The sequence below is a fragment of the Sus scrofa genome, chromosome 11, assembly GCF_054392235.1.
Source record: "Sus scrofa isolate SSC_HxYL_T2T_F1_AM1 chromosome 11, Sscrofa_HxYL_maternal_Yorkshire_Landrace_v2.0, whole genome shotgun sequence".
NCBI classification, from domain to species: domain Eukaryota; kingdom Metazoa; phylum Chordata; class Mammalia; order Artiodactyla; family Suidae; genus Sus; species Sus scrofa.
In genome coordinates this window covers 56,183,200-56,207,020 of record NC_139393.1, presented here as the reverse complement: position 1 = coordinate 56,207,020, position 23,821 = coordinate 56,183,200, and the positions used below count along the sequence as shown (strand labels likewise).

The 23,821-nt window shown below is 39.6% G+C and overlaps 1 protein-coding gene across 38 annotated transcripts in view; it reads left to right on the top strand.

Annotated features, from left to right (window-relative positions):
- Positions 1 to 23,363, top strand: part of MYCBP2 (MYC binding protein 2) — a 268,897-nt gene extending 245,534 nt beyond the window's left edge. For all 38 annotated transcript variants that reach the window (XM_084982014.1, XM_021065747.2, XM_084982012.1 and 35 more), the window contains 12 exons: positions 561 to 657; positions 2,638 to 2,757; positions 4,776 to 4,877; positions 6,220 to 6,348; positions 6,700 to 6,832; positions 8,373 to 8,476; positions 9,250 to 9,438; positions 10,252 to 10,359; positions 12,052 to 12,261; positions 14,936 to 15,043; positions 15,944 to 16,109; positions 22,532 to 23,363. In XM_084982014.1, coding sequence (XP_084838140.1) covers positions 561 to 657; positions 2,638 to 2,757; positions 4,776 to 4,877; positions 6,220 to 6,348; positions 6,700 to 6,832; positions 8,373 to 8,476; positions 9,250 to 9,438; positions 10,252 to 10,359; positions 12,052 to 12,261; positions 14,936 to 15,043; positions 15,944 to 16,109; positions 22,532 to 22,647 — 1,582 coding nt within the window. In that variant the 3' untranslated portion in view covers positions 22,648 to 23,363. The remainder of the gene's footprint in view (positions 1 to 560; positions 658 to 2,637; positions 2,758 to 4,775; positions 4,878 to 6,219; positions 6,349 to 6,699; positions 6,833 to 8,372; positions 8,477 to 9,249; positions 9,439 to 10,251; positions 10,360 to 12,051; positions 12,262 to 14,935; positions 15,044 to 15,943; positions 16,110 to 22,531) is intronic.
- Positions 23,364 to 23,821: the final 458 nt, after the last annotated feature.

Below are 23,821 nucleotides of genomic sequence, written 5' to 3'. Positions count from 1 at the left end.
AAATATGCGTATCCTTTGACCTGCCAATTCTACTTTCATAGAACCATTTCTCTCAAAAATGTTCATATATGTGCCAGGTGTATATACAGAGATGTTTATCATTGCAGTATGTATAACAGCAGAAAGGTAGAGACATCTGGAATAATGCTAGTCAAAGCAAATAGCACCAGAATGCATATCTCCTCCTTCATCTGGATAGCCTTGCCAGAGGGAAAAAAAAAGTCCAGCTGAAAGAAACAGGAGTATGCCCAAAGAGTTTGTGGTCTTTGGATATATTGGATATATTTTAAATAGTCCTGTTCTAGAAGATACATGCAAAGATAATATATAAACAATGAGATATTTGAAAGGGAACTCATATCAGAATAACTACTTTCTTGGGGTTGAAGAGATAGATTATGAGTTAGGTTTTGATTAACTTTCTTTTAAAATGCCCTGATTGTATCATTTTAAGAATTAAAATGCTGCTGTAATTTAATAAAAAAATTGAAATGTTGCATGCTGAAATAACACTTTTCCTCTTACTCATTTGTAATTATCACTGAGATTTTTCTTTGTAGTTATATTCGACGAGGTGAAAGTCATTGGTGGATGAAGGGTTCAACTCCTACTCAGATCTCGGAGATCATCATTAAGCTTATTAAGGATATGGCTGCAGTAAGTTCCCATTCTCCTGATCCTTGTGTCAGTGAAGCGCAATAGAAACTTGGTTAACGAAACAAGTAGGAATTATTCTACTGCATCGATGGGAGAGAAACATTCGCCATACTTGGCTTTGTATACAGGCTTTTTTGTAGGTTCACTATCGCACCAACTTGTCTTTGCAGTTGGTGATAAATTTGCCCTTTGTGTAAACCGTTCATTTCAAGCCTCCCAGTTAATTTACTGAGAATTATTACGTAAGTCTTTCAAGACTTTAAAACTTAAAATGGAAAGTATACTCTTCGAATCCTAAAAAAAAGCAGCCTGAATCCAAAAGGCTAAAGGAAAAAGGGGCTTTTCAGAGGGAAGGTTTCTCATTGTCCTCAGTTCTCGTGGTTTACGACTGTCCAGTGCTGCTGTCTCTGGATGCCGGCTTTGCGGGGAGATGTGGGGGTGTGGAAAGGGGGAGTTAGTGCTCAGGGTGCCCGGCTCTCACTGGTTGCGCCGTGTTCGTTTCCTCACGTGCCACCCCATTGGCAGGAGTCCAGCCTGAGGAGGGGAGACACTGTGGCTGATTGGGTCCTGACAAGTAGCAGGCTGGCAGGCGTTTTGGAGGAGTGGGAATGTGACATGGAACTGTCCCTTTAAGGATTGATAGCATGTGGCTGTGAGAGGAGAAAGGATGTTCTGCGGAAGTTCGAGGTTCTCTCTGTCACTTTACCCAACAGCATGGCTCTTTCCTCAATCAGAGGAATTGAGAATTTTTTCAGTGCTCAGACGGGCTTTCTGAGTATGTCCACTGGATGAAACTATTTAGGAAGGATGTTTAGGAATACCTAAATTCTGTAGTAGTTACATGTTGGTGTTCAGTAAAAATCAGGTTAGCAAATTAAAGTAGTCATAATTTGAACACATTTGAGCTCTTTAAAGCAGTTAGCTTAGCTATATGAATTTCATGTTAAATAAAAGGATTTCGGGATCAGAATTTTTTGGAATTCCCTGGTGGCTGAGCAAGTTAAGGATCCAGCATTGTTACTGCTGTGGCTCTGGTTCCTGCTTTGGCACAAGTTCCACCCCTGGCCCAGGAATTTCTGCATGCTGCAAGCTCGGCCAGACACACACATACACAAACACATACACAATATCTCACTGATAGATACTTCAGTATTTCTGTTTCCATCTAAATGAGAGATGAAATACCCTTGAACTCTATAGGAAAAGTGTATTGAGAACCTAAAGTTTTACTTTTCTTTTGAATCATCAAAATAGTGAAAAGAAGTTAAATTCTTCATACAGTTGTATAGGACTTTTATTTTAAAGTATACCCTTTGATCTAAAATTCCACTAGCAGAGTTCCCGTCATGGCTCAGTGGTTAACGAATCCAACTAGGAACCACGAGGTTGTGGGTTCGATTCCTGGCCTTGCTCAGTGGGTTAGGGATCCAGAGGTGCTGTGAGCTGTGGTGTAGGTTGCAGATGCAGTTCGGATCCCCCATTGCTGTGGCTGTGGTATAGGCCACCGACTACAGCTCCAATTCAACCTCTAGCCTGGGAACCTCCATGTGCCACAGGAGTGGCTCTAGAAAAAGGCAAAAAAAAAGACAAAAAATAAAGTAAAATTCCACTAGCAGTAGTTCCCCTTGTAGCTCAGCAGTAACAAACCCAGCTAATATCCATGAGGAGGTGGATTTGATCCCTGGCCTCGCTCAATGGGTTAAGGATCCAGCACTGCTGTGAGCTGTGGTGTAGGTCACAGATGTGGCTCGGATCCTGTGTTGCTGTGGCTGGGGTCTAGGCCGGCAGCTGAAGCTCTGATTTGACCCCTAGCCTCGGAACCTCCATATGCCTCAGGTGTGACTCTAAAAATAAATAAATAAGTAAATAAAATAAAATTCCACTAGCAAATAAATCTTTCCTTTTGGCAAGAGATGATAAGAGAATTTTGATTATACATTTCTTATGTTGCTTATTAAATCCTTCTGTACTGCTCATTAGGGTCATCTGTCAGAAGCATGGTCCCGGGTGACAAAAAATGCCATTGCAGAAACCATCATTGCCTTGACCAAGATGGAGGAAGAATTTAGATCTCCGGTGAGATGCATTGCAACTACTAGGGTAGGTTTATTCTCATTTTCTCTATATTATTGCATGTTCTTTTTTTGTAATAGGTTTGAACAAACTTAAATCAATAAGCTTAGCTTAATCTTAACACTTTTTTCTACCAAATATTATATTTGTCGAAAAAGGATGGGAGTTCCCATAGTGGCTCAGCAGGTCTAGGACCTGACGTTGTCTCTGTAAGGACGCAGGTTTGATCCCTGGCCTTGCTCGGTGGGTTAAGAATCTGGTGTTGCCAGAAGCTTCGGCATAGATGTGGCTTAAATTCAGTTTTGCCTGAATGGCTGTGGTATAGATTGCAGCTGCAGCTCCAGTCCAATCCCTGACCCAGGAACTTCCATATGCCACAGGTACGGCTATAAAAAGAGAAAAAAAAGTTATGAAGGGCTTTTTGAATTCTAAACTAAGCATGGTGTTGTTAATATTCACTCTTATGTGTTCTTTATCAGCTAAGAATATACTGGTTAGAAAAGGCTAAATTGCCCTTATGTCAGTGTGTTGTCTTTTTAATGATGTATTTACTCTAATTTTAGTATCAGCATTAAGCTATGATAGACTGAAGGTCCTTCAGAGATGAAGCCTCTCCTGCTTCGTCTGTGGTAGCTCAGTTGCCCAAAAGTTGAGCCCAATAACCTACTTACTGAATATGTAGGTCCTTTTAAAAAAAAAAAAAAAACAGCGAATGTGTCCCTAGGGCAGGGTGGGGCAGAATCTTTTAGGAAGTGATTTTGCATTCTTCAGGTGAGACATCAGTTGTAAATTTTTTTTTTTTTTTTTTTGGGCTTTTTGTCATTTCTTGGGCCACACTAGCGGCATATGGAGATTCCAGGCTAGGGGTCTAATCAGAGCCGTAGCCGCTGGCCTACACCAGAGCCACAGCAACTCGGGATCCGAGCCACCTCTGCAACCTACACCACAGCTCACAGCAACACCGGATCCCTAACCCACTGAGCAAGGCCAGGAATCGAACCTGCAACCTCATGGTTCCTAGTCAGGTTTGTTAACCCCTGAGCCATGACGGGAACTCTGATCAGTTGTAAATTTTAACCTACCAAATTTCATGTCCCATATACTCCCAAAAGAGACTTGAAATTTCCTTGAAGTGGGACAGTGTGACAGCATTAAAGAGGAAGTAAAGCCTAGTAAAAATTGCCAAAATTTATCCTCAGAATTCTGAAAGAGAAGATACACTGCATTTCCCTTGGGCAGAAGAAGCCAGCGGGTACGGTGTTGCCAGTGCACGTGGCTCTGGGCAGCTGTTCTGCGAGCCGCCCTTTCCTAGCCGCCCACGCTCCTCCAGATGGCTCTCCCCTTCTCCTTGCCCACTTTAATTCGCCTCCAGTTTCTCCTTCCCTATTTTCCCCCCTCTTATTATTATATCCAGTGACACTCACATGCATTTCTCTGAGTTTGAGACCGTTAAATAATTTTCCGGTTTTCAATAATGAAGGAATATGCCATTCTATATAAACATGAAGCTTACCCTCAGAAAGTTTTAAACTATTTTTGAGGACAGTTTTCTAAAGCTTGTGGACATTTACTTACTTCTGACAAAGTGTACCAAGCCTAGTGCTTAGGCCATGAGGGGCATCTCGAAACCTCAGAGGGACTGTTACTACCCATCCTCATGGGACTGTGCACATCTGACCACCCTCCTTGGAATTCAGTGCCTCAAGCAGATAACACTAAATATAAAACTTGGAGAAGGCATTGGTACATTAAATATGTAAATTTATGTATCAAAGTATTGTTTACATAGTTGACCAGTAAGGGATAATTTTATGTCAGGTAGACAACAGAATGGTTCATCAGAGCAGCAGTCATTCAATCAGTGCATATTTGCATGCCTGCTGTGTGCATGGCACACACAGCAGTGGGCATGCGTGCCTGGCACCACGTCCAGAGGCTTGAGTGCCACTGGGGATCTGCATTTTTTTCAAGTCCACCTAGCAGCCACTGAGCCATGGTAGTCCATATTTTGTAAATCGTAACCAAACGGCCTTTCCCGTCGACAGCTCTGGCTTGCTCTGGCATCACTGTGCGTTCTTGACCAGGACCACGTAGATCGTCTGTCATCCGGGAGATGGATGGGAAAGGATGGACAACAAAAACAAATGGTAAGATCAGAATGATTTCTTAAAAATGTGTCTTGCTTTTCTTTATATTAAGCTTTAGCTTAGCCTTAAAAAAACATTCTGCATGTCAAAACTCAGTTAGTGGAACTATTGAAAATATTGTGTCTCATCACCCAATTCAGGTCAGAAGTATATTTCACATAGGATCCGCTCTTCATAGTGTATTAAGGAATTTAATTGCATAAAAAAAAACTTTTCAGAGTTCCTGGTTGTGGCTCAGCAGTAACGAATCTGACTAGTATCCATGAGGACATGTGTTTGCTCTCTAGCCTCACTCAGTGGATTAAGGATCTGGCATTGATGTGAGCTCTGGTGTAGGTCACAGACGTGGTTTGGATCTGGTGTTGCTGTAGCTGTGGTTTAGGCCGGCAGCTACAGTTGAAACTTGACCCCTAGGCTGGGAGCTTCCATATGCCACAGGTGCATCCCTAAAAGAACAACAAAAAAATTTTCCCTTCTTTTCTGAGTCATGTTTGCATCATATCAAGATTTGCTTTTAGCCAGACTGCTTCAAATCTAGATTTTATACCAAAATGTAATCAATCTTCGAGTAAGACAGAAATAAAGCAGTAAAGAGAGCAACATGATATACCGTTTATTCACAAATGTACTCAAAGTGAGTTGATAGGTGTCCCTAGGTTCACTGGAAAGGAAAACTTTAAATAGGTTCTTTCAACATTTTCTTACCAGCATTCATGTTTTTAAAATGAATTATCTGTTTAGCATACAGAACATTTGAATATAATGGGAGAAATCTAAGTCTGTAAGAAAAGTATATTAATTTTATTAATTATTGAACCCACATAGCACGTGAATCGTTGAATTGGGGATTTTGAGGGCTTTTTATATTTAAGTACACTTGCCGTAATTCTGTCTTATGTTCAGATTCTAAATTCTTCATGGAGTTCAGAGTAACAGTCTGTTCCTATTGTATATAAATGACATTCAATTTTTGAGTATTTAAGACTTTCTCCATGGATGGACCTAGAAATTATGCTAAGTGAAGTCAGCCATACAATGAGACACCAACATCAAATGCTTTCACTGACATGTGGAATCTGAAAAAAGGACAGACTGAATTTCTTTGCAGAACAGATGCTGACTCACAGACATTGAAAAACTTATGGTCCGGAGAAGACAGTTTGGAGGGTAGGGGAATGTGCTTAGGTTGTGCGATGGAAATCCTGTGAAATTGGATTATGATGATCATTATACAACTACAGATGTGAAAAAAAATAAAATAAAATAAATAAGAAATTAAATAAATAAATAAATAAGACTTTCTCATTAATCTGTTATAACATGTAGAAATGTCTTGTTCTAGCCCATGTGTGATAACCATGATGACGGTGAAACTGCAGCAATCATTTTATGCAATGTATGTGGAAACTTATGTACTGACTGTGACAGATTCCTTCATCTTCATCGGCGAACCAAAACTCATCAAAGACAGGTGAAGATTTCTGTACTTACACACAGGACAGTATCTGGAACATAAAATATATTCAGTAAATTCTGAAATAAATTAAAAAATGGACAAATGGACTTCGGAATCAAAGACTTGGGTGGAGTTCCCAACTGTCTCATCTATCAACTGTGTAGACCAAGCAAGTCATTTAACCTCTCTGAGACTCATTTTCCACATTTATAAAAGTAGGGCTGTTGGAAAGATTAAAGAAAAGTCTGGAAATACCTGAAACTTCTTAGCATGCTTAGTAAATAAAAGCTGTTCTCATATTGAATAATTGAATCTTACACTTCCTCTTTCAAAATGATAAATTTATTTTTCCCTTTTCTTTAATAGGTCTTCAAAGAAGAAGAAGAGGCCATAAAGGTTGACCTTCATGAAGGTTGTGGTAGAACCAAGTTGTTCTGGTTGATGGCACTGGCAGATTCTAAGACAATGAAGGCAATGGTGGAATTCCGAGAACACACAGGTAAAAGGATTTAAGGTCGAACCATGCCTTAAAAAAGAGTTCGAACCATCCCCACTGATGAGCTAGATGTTTAGTTGCATTATTGATGTGAGCGATTTGGAATGTATTCTCAAGTGATTATGACATATTGATCACATCTCTGCTTTTAGATTTACTAGACAATGTTGAGTGTTCTGCGGTAGAAAGTTGGACTAAGAGTCAGGAAAGCTGGTTTGCCACTAGCTGTGTGACCTTGGGCAAGTCCTTTTATCTCCAAAACATGCGTTTATCATTTTGGTACATTTCTAAAGTCTGGCTGAAAGTTACATTGAATCTTACAAATTCTCAGTTTTCAACACCTCTGTAGTCTTGCCATCTGTCTGACTGATACAAATTTCTGATTTTGGAGTTAGGTGTAAACCTGACAGACTTAACTCTAAATATGAGTAACTTTTCATAGTCCAAGATCATGGTCTTTTCTCACAGCTGATTTTTTTTTTCTCCTGTAATCCCTCCATGCTGTATGTTACATTAATAAATGTTCTGATGTTTGAAACATCATTGTATTCATGACATCAACTATCCTTTTTAAAAGGAATTTTCTGTAAATATTACTAAATTCAATTATATTGAGAATTTTTGTATCTGTGTTTTAAGATGAGCTTGGTGTGTATTTTTCAAATCTTGAGCTTTTTCCTTTTGTTTTGTCTTTGTTTTATAATTCTGTTCTGTTCTTTTTTTTTTTTTTTTTGTCTTTTTGCCATTTCTAGGGCTGCTCCCACGGCATATGAAGGTTCCCAGGCTAGGGGTCGAATCAGAGCTGTAGCCACTGGCCTACGCCAGAACCACAGCAGTGCAGGATCCAAGCCACGTCTGCAGCCTACACCACAGCTCACGTTAATGCCAGATCCTTAACTTGCTAAGCAAGGCTGGGGATCGAACCCACAACCTCATGGTTCCTAGTTTGAGTCACCAACCCCTGAGCCACGATGGGAACTCCTGTTCTGTTCTTTCTTTCAAACATATTTAAATTTCTTTTCAAACGGCTTTTATCTTTAGTTCTTTGGGTGGGACTAATTCTATTTTTCATGTTTCATCTTCTCTGATGATAGATTTTCTCCTAAGCCTTGTGATATTGTCACCGTGGAAATGATTCCCCTTTCCTCTCTGTATTTTTATATTTATTTAATTTTTGTTGTTAGGTTTTATCTGGTATTGTGCTTTCGTAGTGAAGGGCTTATTACCGTAGCTGCTTGACCTGCTGTCCTGACTAGCAGCCTTGTCTATTTCTATTTACTGAAAAAGTACAAATAAATCACTTAATAATGTATTTGGTTTCAGGCAGCTCTTTAGTTTCTTATCCTTTTCTGTATGTGATTATTTACTTTGTAATTAGGGCAGTTTACAACCCTTCAGCTGTAAAACTGCCACGCCAATTTCTCAGTGATAGCAACTGATACAAATCTGGTCTGCTTGCTTTGTTTTTTTTCCCATTAGTTATATTAAAACACATGGAAAACATATTCTTAGGGAGGATTTTTCTTTTTCTGCTTGAACCTAGGCAAACCCACCACAAGTAGCTCAGAAGCGTGCCGTTTCTGTGGCTCCAGGAGTGGAACGGAGTTGTCGGCTGTGGGCAGTGTTTGTTCAGATGCAGATTGCCAGGTGTGTGTGTAGTTAGGCCATCACAGTAAGAAATTGCATGTGTTCCCTCATGACACTGTCACTTCATATAAATAGAGTCTGAGCTCAGCATCAGTTTTGTTTTCTAAATTAGTGCATTACCCTTGCCAAGAGGTAATTGCTTCATGAAAGCTGAGAACGGATCCAATAAGACTCTCAAACCTAAGTCAGATTCTTTTTGTGCACTTTCCAATTACCACCACCACATATATTTAACATTTACTTTTGTGCTGGAAGAAGGTGAAAATCTATGGCCTGCATTTCCTTTGCCTTTTACATATTTTATCCACTTTTTTCCTTAAACTTTTAGTATCTGAAAGTTCTTTGATCCTGAATATCTGTACACATTCCATGCTATCCAAATATTTGTTGATTCATCAGTTTAGTTAACAAGAATTTGGATAGTGCACAGATAATGAAAGACACCTGTATTTTTATTTATTTTGGCAGGGGGGCAGGTGTTGATTGCATGATTATATGTCAACAAATTTTTTTTCTTCATAGCTGTGCATGATAACAGATGGAAATTGCAGTTCACTTTTTAATCAGCATTCCCTTTATGTGGAGCGAAATAATTTTAAAACACATTGAAAGAAAAATTTCGTTAATAAGTCTATTATATTCAAACAACGAATCGAAATCACTTCATGGTTACTTGGCCTAAATATCTATTTCTCATGGCAAAGTGTTTTAATATAATGGATGTAAATGTCTGCCCTTTTTTTCCCTGTGCCATTGTGATTCACCTTTAACAGGAATATGCTAAGATAGCCTGTAGTAAGACGCATCCTTGTGGCCATCCATGTGGAGGCGTTAAAAACGAAGAGCACTGTCTGCCCTGCCTACACGGCTGTGATAAAAACGCCTCGACTCTGAAGCAAGACGCTGACGACATGTGCATGATCTGTTTCACCGAAGCGCTCTCAGCAGCACCTGCCATTCAGGTTGTCTTTACTTTTAAAGTATTAAATGCGCCTGGATTTTTAAAAAGGAAATACAAATATACTTGTCAAATACACAGTGATTGACTCTATCTTACACCCCTGGGAGAAAATATCCTGTGAATATCTACCGGTTTATTGAAGAGCAAATTCTGTCTCTTTATGTTATCTCACTTTTGTTGCTGAGCTTTAATTTAAGATTTGTGTGAGTCCATTTAATCAATTGAAGGTGTCAAGTGTGCAAAAGGGAGAAAAAATTAAATTATCCAGTAGCTTTTCTCTTCTTAATTTCCAGAATCCAGCATGGTGTTTTATAGCACAATGTAATCGATTTATGCATAATGACCCATACCTCTATACATAATGTACATCATACAGCTGTAATATTAGTAATATTATAGAAGTTACAATTTGCTAATAAATAAGTTTATTTAATGCTTACCAGTTGTTTAGTTGCATTTTCGGTTCTTATGATTCCAAGATAATGAACATCCTCGAAAATAAATCTTAATCTGTAAATCAGTAGTTCCTCTTCTTTCAGCGAGATACCAAAAATGTGAATAATTTCACATTTCTCCCTAACCTAGCATACTCTCTCTAAGGTAGCATTCATATATGAATGGTAAATATTGGGAGAAGCTGAAAACCTGGTTCATTAACATCCAACGAATAGTAGAAAAGTGCTGAAATTTTGTTGCACTGAATTTCTAGATTTTTCTCTGACTTGTTTTAAGTAGCACTTTGAGTACTCTGCCATTTTCTCACATGTTTATTGTTATTACGTCTGCTTATATCCTTCTCTCTTCTTCATTTAAGCTGGATTGTAGTCACGTATTCCACTTACAGTGCTGTCGACGAGTTTTGGAAAACAGATGGCTTGGACCAAGGATAACATTTGGATTTATATCTTGTCCTATTTGCAAGGTATGGGGGAAAAAATCAGAGATTATTTACTTGCTACTTATTTTCATCTTTATCTTCATCTTTCATCTTTCAAAATAAACATGTATCAGCATCTTTTGGTGTCCTCACTTTTTACCACCAGCTTCCAACTGGGTCTGCTCTCTTCATCTAGGTGGTACCTAGATGAGAGTAGAATAGGATCTCCCTATCTATTATAATGCATTTCAAAACAATAATTGCCCATTAAAAGCTGATTAAACATCAGAAGATTCATCTAGATGTCAGGTCACATTGAAAGGCATGCATCACTGCTTTCAGACCCACTGATTTCAGATCATGTGACCGACATGGCAGTGAGTGACTGCAAAGACGAGAATCAGCCTGTGGTACACGTAGGTACTGATACCTGCCATTAAAGAGTGAAACCTGAATTTTTTTTTTTTTTTTTTTTTTTTTTTTTTTTTGCCACACCCGTGGCTTCCCAGGCCAGGGAAGGGATCAAACATGCACCACAGTTGCAGTCTGCACCACAGTTGTGGAAACATTGGATCCTTAACCCACAGCACTACAGGGAGCTTCCACACCTGAACTTTAAGTGCCATTAGGACAGCTTCTTTTAGAACTCAGATAAAACAAGGAGAAAATCTGTAACATCTTGACACAGCTCTGCAAAGATAGTAAGCAAATTTTGCAAGTTGTTTTGGCAAGCTAATAATGTTTAACAAAAAATGTTTGTTTAAGAATGTACTTGGAGGAGTTCCCTTATGGTGCATCAGGTTAAGGATCCAGCATTGTCACTCTAGTGGCTCAGGTCACTGCTGTGACATGGGTTCAGTCCCTGGTATGGGAACTTTCACATGCCAAAGGCACAGCCCAAAAGGAAAAAAAAAAGTATGTACTTACAGACTAGTGTATAGGGTATAACATGGAAAGACTTAGCACAGTCCTTGCTTAGGCTGGGCAATATTTAAAAAGATTATAGTATTTCTGTCCCTTCTCATTTGATGCCACAAAGAAAAGTCACATTTAGGAGTTCCCATCGTGGCGCAGTGGTTAACGAATCTGACTAGGAACCATGAGGTTGCAGGTTCGATCCCTGGCCTTGCTCAGTGGGTTAAGGATCCAGCATTGCTGTCAGCTGTGGTGTAGGTCGCAGACATGGCTCAGATCCCGAGTTACTATGGCTGTGGCATAGGCCAGCAGCTATAGCTCTAATTAGACCCCTAGCCTGGGAACCTTCATATGCCACGGGAGCAGCCCTAGAAAAGGCAAAAAGACAAAAAAAAAAAGAAAAAGAAAAGTCACATTTAGGAAATGATACGTGAAAGTGGTGTAGAAAATACTACTTGTTCATTTCTATTACCTAACATTCTACCCCATCCCCAAGGAACCAGAGCACACATGCACAGGGAGTAGCAAGGTAACCTTTTATTCCCAGAACAGCTAAGGCAGCAGGAGATACATTTCAGACTCAGGAATGTGGAGCTAATACAATGGAATTTTCATGTTCTGCGCCCTACTTGCCCCCACTTACCCTGCTCTTGAGGAAGCATAGGCTTTGAGGACTTACAGGATTATTTTTAAATGATTTTTATTTCGAAAATTTTGGTTATCAACTAGCACACAACTTGACAGCTCTAGGTGCACACTTTGTTGAATTTTTTAATAAGTAGATGATTCTATTAAAGAATGTTCTTTTTTTTTTAATTTCAGAACAAAATAAACCATACAGTGTTAAAAGATCTGCTTGATCCAATAAAAGAACTCTATGAGGATGTCAGAAGAAAAGCTCTAATGAGATTGGAATATGAAGGTCTGCATAAGAGCGAAGCCATCACCACTCCTGGTGTGAGGTTTTATAATGACCCTGCTGGCTATGCCATGAATAGATATGCATATTATGTCTGCTACAAATGCAGAAAGGTATGCTGTTAATCTTACTAAGGATTTTTAAGAATTAGAGATTACCTCTGCTTAAGAAGTTGAATTGTAGGAGTTCCTGTCATGGTGCAGCAGAAACAAATCCGACTAGCAACCATGAGGTTTCGGGTTCGATCCCTGGCCTCACTCAGTGGGTTAAGGATCTGGCGTTGTGTAGGCTGGCAGCTGTAGTTCTGATTGGACCCCTAGGCTGGGAACCTCCATATGCCATGGCTGCATCCCTAAAAAGCCAAAAAACCCCAAAAAGTTGAATTGTAAAATGATGTCTAATTACTCTTATGTCTTAAGTCTAAGTTAAAAATAAGAACGTTTGGTACTGCGTTTCAAATGGAATTTACTGATCTAATTTGTTTGGGGATTTTTTTTTTTTAAACATATACAAACTATTTCCAAAACATGAAATATTTCTATATTCTACCTACTTCCTGTTTGCTGAATCCAGTTGGTTCTTGAATAAACTTCGGCTTAACTCTTTTGACCATTCCCTCCTTAAATTTGGCTTCCAGGACAAGACTGTCTTTGGTACCTTCCTTCCTTTCTGGTCCTTTGTCTTTAATTCCCTCACCTAGTTCCTTTTCATTCACCTGCTCCTTATGTGTTTGTTTCCCCACCCTCTATTCTTGCCTCAAAACCTCCTTACCTCTGGTGACCTCCTGTACGCCCACGCCTTCGTCTATCACCTGTATTGTTCAGACCTTTCAAAATGTTCGAGATTTAAATACAAATATCCATCTCTCTACCAAACATTTGGATTTCTCACAGATCCTCAAAGTCCATATGCCAGTGTTACATTTATCAGCTTTGATACTCTCAGTCTCCAGTCTGTATTAACAAAGTCCTGTCAGTTATGCCTCCAAATCTCTTTTAAGTCCTTTTTCTCTTTCTGTTACAGTTTCAGCAACCCTAATCATTTTCTTTGGTAGCCTTCTTACTGGATTCCTTGTACAGAGTCCCTCCCCCCTCTCCCCATTCCATACATTACACTTAAAATTCCACTAGTAGCTTAATATTCTAGATCTCAGATCTGATTATGTCATTGTTCTGCTTATAATCCTGCAGCCCTGTCCACCACTCCAGTCTCATCTCCCAAGAGGCTGCCATATGTGCTTAACGAAATACTGAACAACTGGCAGGTCCCCAAACTGGGCCATGTTTGCTCCCTCCCTGACACATCCATGCCACCACAGAGGCTTTGCTCTTCATGGAATACTCTTCTCTACCTCCCACCTGCATCTTACTCTCACCTGCCACCCGCTCATTCCCACACACTCTTAGCTGTGGCCACACCTGTCTAATCACACTTCGGGATTTGGCTCAGGTTTCACCCCCTCTGCAGTGTACCCACACCTTCCCACCCCCACGCCTCTTGGACATCTTACACACATCCGCCCTCACACTCGTTACCCTGCATTCCAGTGACTGTCCCACTTGATAAGTTCCCTGAGGGAAAAGACTGCTTTTTAATCTCTCTATCTCCAGCACTTGACACTTATTTGACGCTAAGTTAACTAAGAGAATGAGTAAATGAATGAAGGGATCGATATATGAAAGATGCATAGTCTCTCCAAGTAACAAAAAGAAAACAAAAGCTAGTGAATGCAAGACTAGATAGATGATAGCCAGAAAGACACTAATCGTGTACCTTTGTGAAACCGGTATTGTTACATATAATAAAATATTATTTCTGTGTGTTTAATGTGCTAGACATTGTAAATGAGTATTGTGTCATGGGGATGACAGTCAAATGTCCAGGAGCCAAGCTGGGACTCTATAGAAAAGTGAAACAGCTGGAATAGGCCCAAGGGCAAATGAAATACTTCTGAGGCCTGATTCAGCTGGTGGATGACCATTCGCAATCTCTGTATCAACGGAGCCAGTCCTTTGACTTGTTTTTTGTAATACAGATAATAGATGTATGTGGACTCATTTATTCCCAATTATGTACATAGACTTTTGGCTTTGGGATATGTTGTGTATGCACATTGCCCCAATTATAATTGGCCTCAATAATTCCGTGCTTAGAGCAAATACAGATAGATTACTTACCATGATAATTTCATTTATTCAAGGGTTTACATTGGGTACTATTAAGTTCCTACATATAGTGTAGCTTTATAAGTATAAGCACTACTCTGAACAGAATTACCAAATTCTCTTTCCCTTTAATAATAGTTTTCTATATGACCAAAATTGACCTGTTTCTTTCCCATTAGCCTCATGATTATTGTTTTGTACTAATGTGTATTTTAGACATATTTTTAGAGGGAATATGTTATTTAACATTTCACAATGAGCAAAACTATTCAAACTTTTCCCTATAAAAGCACATTTTCTCTTTACTACTCAATATCCTATTCTTGGTATTTCTTTGGAATATTGTACATTCTTTTATTTCACTTTGACGGTACAATGTTTGAAAGTCCTACTGTAAGCATGAGTCCATTCTAGAATGGAAGCAGCTTTATTTCTTCCCCTGATCTGTTTCTTACAGGCAATAATATGGGCATCCACTTGGCATTGCAAGGGTATGTCTAATAGACAATAGTACTTCCTAGGCCTTCACGACCTCACTTCCACCGCACATGCAGTGCACATGAAACCTCTCACAGCAGAGTTTTCTGTTTCCCGCTGTAATCTAAATGTGTTCCCACCGTAGGCTTATTTTGGTGGAGAAGCTCGCTGTGATGCTGAGGCTGGACAAGGGGATGACTACGATCCCAGAGAGCTCATCTGCGGTGCCTGTTCTGATGTGTCCAGGGCTCAGGTGGGTAGAACATTTTATAAGAAAAGATGCTTTAGAGGAGTTCCTGTCGTGGCGCAGCGGAAACGAATCCAACTAGGAACCATGAGGTTGCAGGTTCAATCCCTGGCCTCACTCAGTGGGTTAAGGATCTGGCAGCGTTGCCGTGAGCTGTGGTGTAGGTCACAGACTCATTTCGGACCCTGCATTGCTGCGGCTGTGGCGTAGGCTGGCAGCTGTACCTAATTAGACTGCCAGCCTGGGAACTTCCGTATGCCACAGGTGTGGCCCTAAAAAGACAAAAAGACAAAAGACAAAAAAAAAAAAAAAAAAGAAGCTACTTTAGAAATGTTAGACTTCCATTTTTTTTAAATAATAATATAGCCAATATGATGGGGATGGTAGAGCAGGTTTCTTCCCCCGTGTTTTCTGATGTTTGAATGGCAGTATATAATTTTCTAAATAATTTTGTATGTATTATTTCTTTTGGATGGTATTTGCATTTTATAATTTTGTCTCCCATAAAATAATTGCCATCTTTCAACAGGTAATAAATTTACTTACTTCATATTGTTACACTTGTTGTTACACTTCAGTGAAATCTGAAGTACATCCATGAGATTGAGAGATAGAGGAAATATTATTAGGAAATATTATTAATGTTTCAGTTTGGCTGACCAGGAAACATTTGCAAGGAATTAAGTGGCTAGCTTATTAAATAATAGTGGTTATGATGAAGCTGGGATTAAAACTTGGGGTTTTGTCCAAACCTTTTGGGCAAAGCCATGCACTCAGTTTTCAATCGGTTTTGAGAGCTATGTATACTCACAAAATAGGAATCAATATATGATTCAGTATTTGATTGTCTTGAGTATAGTTGAAATAGGCTCGCCATAATCTTATGTCTATTTTCTTTTGCTATAGATGTGTCCAAAACATGGCACAGACTTTTTGGAATACAAATGTCGCTACTGCTGCTCAGTGGCTGTCTTTTTCTGTTTTGGAACGACGCATTTTTGTAATGCTTGTCATGATGATTTTCAGAGAATGACTAGCATTCCTAAGGAAGAATTACCACACTGTCCTGCAGGTAAGCTTTTAAAATTTATAAATATGGTTATGACATATATGGTATCTGGTGTTATTTAATAATCACATGAGCACACTTTGTTTCAAGTGGCAAAAACCCAGTGCAGACTATCCTAAAGAAACAAAGGGAATTCCTCTTCTCTTGTAAGCGCCTGACTTTCTGAGTGAAGTAGAAAGTAAGATGACCGAGGTGAGTGAGGGCCTCAGAGCTGTAACGAAGCCGAGTGCGTGGGGAATGAAGGGAGTCAGCTAAGGACCAGCAGAGGGATTACTGTTCAGCACTAAAGGGCCAGGAGAGGTTTGGAATTGTAAGTTGATAACAGTCATTTAAAGGGATTTTTGTGATTCTTTTCTCTTTTTGTCACACATCTGTCTTTATTGTGAGGAGCTGTAATTTTCTTTTTTTAAGAAGCCTGGAATGGGCCCCATAAAATAGACAAGTGATTTGCTCTAGAATGGCTGGGAAGTGGCAGCACAATGAGCATCAGGAAGCCAAGGGAATTAAAGAAGCCAGTGGGAATACAGGGGCAGTGATGGTCAGTGGCGGTCAGGCTGAGAGAAAGTGAGCATGAAACCAAAAAGAGACTGAAAAAATTGGAAGAGGTGGGGAGGCTGGTGATCACAGTGAGGTGACATACCAAGGCCTGACAGTGGCAGAAGAGGTAAATGTGCCTGTCAAAGAATTTCGCACAAGCCAGATCCGAAATTAGCAAAAGCACATACACACAATACAGAACTTCCCCTCATGACGCAATGGTTAACGAATCTGACTAGGAACCATGAGGTTGTGGGTTCAATCCCTGGCCTTGTTCAGCGGGTTAAGGATCCAGCATTGCTGTGAGCTGTGGTGTAGGTTGCTCAGATCCTGAGTTGCTGTGGCTCTGGCGTAGGCTGGTGTCTACAGCTCTAATTAGACCCCTAGCTTGGGAACCTCCATATGCCACGGGAGCAGCCCTAGAAAAGGCAAAAAGACAAAAAAAAAAAAAAAAAAAGAAGGCACATACACACAATACAGTGTTGAAGAAAACACACGCTCTCATCCATTGCATTTCAGAGCACAAATGGCAGAACCTTGTGGTGCCCCTCAGCCCATCTACCTTTCAGCAATCCCACTGCTGAGGATATACCTCCATATCTGATGAAAGTTAAAAAGAGCGAATATACAAGGTTATTCACTGTATCATGGTTTATAATAATACACATTTGTAAACAATGAAAGTATCCAGTAAAAGGTTGATTGAACACTAAATTCTATGTTCTACTAAAAAATGAAAGAGGGAGTTCCCCTTGTGGCTCAGCAAGTTATACACTCAGCTAGGATCCTTGAGGATGCAGGTTTGATCCCTGGCCTCACTCAGTGAGTTAAGGATCTGGCGTTGCTATGAACTTATGGTAGGTCACAGACATAGCTCAAATCCTGTCTTGCTGTGGCTGCGGCATAGGCTGGCAGCTACAGCTCTGACCCCTACCTGGGAACTTCCATATGCCATAGGTGTGGCCTTAAAAAGACAAAAATAGGGAGTTCCCATCATGGCTCAGTGGTTAACGAATCCGACTAGGAACCATGAGGTTGCGGGTTCGATCCCTGGCCTTACTCAGTGGGTTAAGGATCCGGCGTTGCCGTGAGCTGTGGTGTAGGTTGCAGACGTGGCTTGGATCCCGAGTTGCTGGCTTGGATCCCAAGTTGCTGTGGCTCTGGTGTAGGCCGTTGGCTACAGCTCCAATTCGACCCCTAGCCCGGGAGCCTCCATATGCCACAGAAGTGGCCCAAGAAATGGCAAAAAGACAAAAAAAAAGAGAGAGAGAGACAAAAATAGAACGGTACTGAGGATGAAGTTTCTATGCAGTGATGTGGAAAGATCTATGGCAGATACTGTTAAATGAAAAATCAAGTTATTGAATAGTATCTGTAGTATGCTGCCTTTTGTAAGAAGGAAAATGAGAATATATACTTACATTTATTTCTCTTTGCATTTTTAAAAAATCACTGGGATGATTCACAAGAAACTAATAAAATTGATTACCTCGGGGAAAATGGAAAATGGGGTAAAAGTGGGAGGAATGTGATGAGTTTTTGTATGTAATTTAATTTTTTTAATTATTTATTTATATATATTTTTTTCTACTGTACAGCATGGTGACCCAGTTACACATACATGTATACATGCTTTTTTCTCACATTATGTGTTCCATCATAATTGATTAGCCCGAGTTCCCAGTGCTACACAGCAGGATCCCATTGCTCATTCCTCCTGAGGGCAACATTCTGTATCTATTTACCCCAAGCTCCCAGTCCCTCCCACTCCCTCTCCTCCTCCCTTGGCAACCACAAGACTATTCTCCAAGTCCATGATTTTCTTTTGTGTGGAAAGGTTCATTTGTGCCTTATATTAGATCCCAGATATAAGTGATATCATATGGTATTTGTCTTTCTCTTTCTGACTAACTTCACTCAAGATGAGAGTCTCTGGTTCCATCCATGTTGCTGCAAATGCCATTATTTCATTCTTTTTTATGGCTGAGTAGTATTCCATTGTGTATATATAACACATCTTCCTAACCCAATCATCTGTCCGTGGACATTTGGGTTGTTTCCATGTCTTGGCTATTGTGAATAGTGCTGCAGTGAACATGTGGGTGCATGTGTCTTTTTTAAGGAAAGTTTTGTCTGGATATATGTCCAAGAGTGGAGTTGCTGGATCATATGGTAGTTCTATGTATAGATTTCTAAGATACCTCCATACTGTTCTCCATAGTGGTTGTACTAGCTTATATTCCCACCAACAGTGCAGGAGAGTTATCTTTTCTGCACAGCCCCTCCAGCATTTGTTATTTGTGGACTTATTAATGATGGCCATTCTGACTGGTGTGCATTTCTCTAATAATCAGTGATGTTGAGCATTGTTTCAAGTGCTTTTTGGCCGTCTGTATATCTTCCTTGGAGAAATGTCTGTTCAGGTCTTTTGCCCCTTTTTCCATTGGGTTGTTGGCTTTTTTGCTGTTGAGTTGTATAAGTTGTTTGTATGTTTTAGAGATTAGGCCCTTGTCAGCTGCATCATTTGAAACTATTTTCTCCCATTCTGTAAGTTGTCTTTTTGTTTTCTTTTTGGTTTCCTTTGCAGTGCAAAAGCTTGTCAGTTTGATTAGGTCCCACTGGTTTATTTTTCCTCTTATTTCTGTTGCTTCTAGGAAACATTTATAAGGTTGATGTCAGAGAATGTTTTGCCTATGTTCTCTTCCAGGAGTTTGATGGTGTCTTGTCTTATATTTAAGTCTTTCAGCCATTTTGAGTTTATTTTTGTGCATGGTGTGAGGGTGTGTTCTAGTTTGACTTGCATGCAGCTGTCCAGGTTTCCCAGCAATACTTGGTGAAAAGACTGTCTTTTTCCCATATTATGTTCTTGCCTCCTTTGTCAGAGATTAATTGACCAAAGGGGTCTGGGTTTACTTCTGGGTTCTCTATTCTGTTCCATTGGTCTGTCTGTCTGTTTTGGTACCAGTACCACACTGTCTCGATGACTTGTGGCTTTGTAATATTGCCTTAAGTCTGGAAGAGTTATGCCTCCTGCTTGGTTTTTGGCAATTCTGGGTCTTTTGTGGTTCCATGTATGTAATTTAATTTTGATTTTGTTTAAACCATGTGAAATATCTATTCAAAAACAAAGATAAATAGGATTTTTTAAATTTGTTGTTACCCTGTTATTTGCTCATGTCAAATAAAAATTGCTACACAGTTTCCTCTCTCTCTTTTTTTTTTTTTTTTTTTTGCTCTTTAGGGCCACACCTGAGGCATATGGAGGTTCCCAAGCTAGGGGTTGAATCAGAGCTGTTGCCACTGGCCTATGCCACAGCCACAGCAACGCCAGATCCTTAACCCACTGAGCGAGGCCAGGGATCGAACCCGCAACTTCATGGTTCCTAGTCAGATTCGTTTCTGTTGTGCCACAACAGAAAATCCGTCTCTCTCTAAAAATTTTTTTAACAGTAGCAGGACTTTAGGACTTTGAAAGAAGCAAGAGCAGACTAATGGGAGGCTAGAGTGTGTGGGACAGTGGCTAGAATAGAGACATGAGACAGGATGAGCAGGAGGAGGGTAGTGAGCTGGAGGTCAGCTGATGAAGGGAGTGAGAAGCGGGCACTCCTGTCCATCATCTGAGCTTCAAGGGAAGAGGGATTATTGAAGAAAAGTTGCAAGTTAGTATTCTGGAAAGAAATGGGAACCAGGACAGTCGCTCTTGCTTCCTGGCCTTGTGACACACAGGAGCATGAGAGAGAACCAAATTCTAGGTGAGAATGTTCAGAGGCAAGCATGTCATCACGGGAAAAAAAAAAAATCCAAATTTTATTTAATGAAAGAAAGCTCTTCTACATTAAGAAATAAACCAACAAGGGAAGTAGCCTGCAGTGAAACCTGTGTTCCAGGGAACACAGGGCTGGGTGGTTGCTGGGAGGAGGAGGGCAGCCCAGACAGGCCTTCCCCTAACACATTCAAAAGGTCTCCCAGGTCAACGGGGGCCTCACCCTTTCAGCATTGTGAGTCAGGAATGAGGCAGGAAAGGGGCTGGGGAGGCGGCAGAGAGGGAACTGACATAGACCCTGGGCATTTTCACAGGTATTTTCTCACCTGATTTTGACAACCTGCAAGGCAGATCAAATTTCCCCACGTTTTTGTTTGTTTGTTTTTTGTTGTTTTTCGGTCTTTTTAGCGCTGCACCTGTGGCATATGGAGGTTCCCAGGCTAGGGTTCAAATCGGAGCTACAGATGCTATACCACAGCCACAGCAACGCAGGATCTGAGCCTCATCTGTGCCCTATACTGCAGTGTTTATACTGTGCCAGGCTGAGAGCGTCACATACACCAGCCTTTTATCCCCCTCATATTTCCCATCTTTTACATCAGAGAAGTTTTCAAACCTGGAAGAGGTAAATTAAATGAGATTTCATTCCTCATTAATCTGGATAAGCTCATTCCATGCAATCTCATCATGCTTTTCTTCCAAACAAAATCAAAATTTACATTTATTGTGCTGGAAACCAGCTGTAGGAAACTCTTGCATAGGTCTCTTCCTTGCTGTCTGTTAGTAGGCTTCTGCATTCAATAAGCCCAGCCTTTATTTCCTGCACAGGTGCTTCTCACTTACAAAATAGCAGAACTCCATTTTATTTTATTGTCTTTTTTTTCTTTTTTTTTTTTTTTTCTAGGGCCACACCCAGGGCATGTGGAAGTTCCCAGGCTAGGGGTCTATCTGGAGCTGCAGCTGCTGGCCTACGCCACAGCCACACCAACGCCAGATCCAAGCTAAGTCTGCGACCTACACCACAGCTCACAGCAACACTGGATCCTTAACCCACTGAGCAAGACCAGGAATCGAACCCACACCCTCAGGGATACTAGTCGAGTTCATAACCTGCTGAACCAGAATGGAACTCCAAAAATCCCTTTTAAATGCTGTGAAACACATGACATGAAGCCCATTAACATAACAATATAACATAATGTACAGTTTTTTATACATTTTTAAGCCTAGTTTATTTGGTCATTATCTACAAATATGTATTTTCCCCAAAGTGTGTCTTCCAGATGACTACATTTTATATTATTTTACCATCCATATTTGTAAGTTAATTGATCTTCATTTTTCTCCTAATTTCCCTTTAAATACTTCTAGAAATAACATTAATAATCAGTCTTCCCATTTTACCAACATGTGCTTTTTCTTCAGAGAAGGTAGAAGGATAACATGGCTTCCTTACACTTAAATTTGTTTTTGCTTGGAGAAAAATACTCTGTACAGAAGTCTGCATGTTTTCTCATCCAGTATAATTTCCTGCTAGAACACATTGGAGACTTTTTTAATGACTGTTTTTGTTCATTGCTCTTTGCTATAAAACGATGTATCTAATTCATTTATTAATGGAAGATCTGAGAACCTAATCACAGGGAGGTCTACTCAATAGTTTGTAATAGCCTATGTGGGAAAAAAGAATGGATACATAGAGATATGTGTGTGTGTGTTTATATATGCATGTGTGTATACATATATATACACACACATATGTATGTAAAACTGATTTGCTTTGCTGTATACCTGAAACTAATCCAACACTGTGAAGTCAACTATACTCCAATAACATTTTTAAAAAACAAAGAAGATCTGTACTTCATAGTGGTTATCTCTAGGCAAGATATTGTGGGTAGGGAACCCTGTCCCTTCCTTGGTTGTATGTATCTGGTATGTTCAATTTTTTTATGGTGAACATTTTTACTTTTGTGGTTAGAAGAAAATATTTTTTAATTTTACATTTGCACAACCATAGTCATGTTATTTCATTTGAGTACCTTATTGGTGATTAATATTTACATTGGGTTTGTATGTGTGTGTTTTTAATTGTATTCTCTTACCTCCTTCAAAATTTATGCAGGTCCCAAAGGCAAACAGTTAGAAGGAACCGAGTGTCCTCTCCATGTTGTTCACCCCGCCACTGGGGAAGAGTTTGCTCTGGGCTGTGGAGTGTGCAGAAATGCTCACACTTTTTAGAATGCTCAGACTCTTCTGTCTACAGAGCGAAAAGTTGCCTTCATCCGTCAAGCGGATGTGGTGAAGTTTAAACCCTGCTCAGGATAAGGACGGGACCATTTTTACATCCATTGAAACGAACCATTCACAGTGCAAGAAGGATGCCAAATACCATGTACATAATTCTTGCGATGGAAAGTTTCTCCATTAGTTCACTTTATCTTCTTTTGAACCAAGACATCAAACTTGTGAAGTGTTTGCATGTGGCCATTATCGTCATTGGCCTGTGAAGCATTGGACATTTATAGATAATTGATATCAAAGAATTGCCATGCCCATGGACTAAGAATGATGCTGGCTTTCAAGCAAAAAAGAAAAATAATCATTGTTTATTGTATACTGCCTTTTTGTAATCCTGTACAATTGCATCACGGGTGGGGATAAAAAGAGGAATATTCTGGTTTATTTCCTAGACTGTTATTTAAAAAAAAAAAAAATTGTGTTAGGACAGCATATAAATGTAATAAGTATCACCTTGTATATAAAGATATCAATGTTTGTCCTGTATAAGAACTACTCAATTACAAATGCAGTTTCATTTAAACTTCTAGGTTAAGTTTGAGCCTGAAATTTTAATGAAGTGCAATACTGAGTGTGCCTCATCTTGCAGCCGTAAACATATTGGAATGTACATGTCAATAAACCACTGTACATTTTTATACAGTGATGAAGTCTAACCAGCGTGTAAGGTGTTGCTTGAGAAACCAAGTTTAATTACCTTAATCTAAAGTCCAAAACTCCATCCAGTTCTCCTTGGAAAGAAATTTACTGACAGAACACAATCATAACTTTTGTTAGGTAAGAAAAGAATGGTAAGTAAGTACAAGGTAGGAATTTTAACTAAATATTATATATATACTGTGTATGTGTGTGTTTGTGTATATATCCATACACACATATACATATTCATAAACAGACATATGCCAAAGGTGGAAGAAAACACTTAGGAACTGACCAGCCTCCAACTTATTAACTAGCACTTTTTAAAACTTTTATAATGTAATCAACAAAATCACTGGTCTTTATCTATTATAGATCGTGTGTGTTTAAGCAGATCTTTTTTACAGTTAATTCATGAAACTGACAGATTGATGAGTCAGAAATAAGATTATATCATGAGACTCACAAAAGTTTT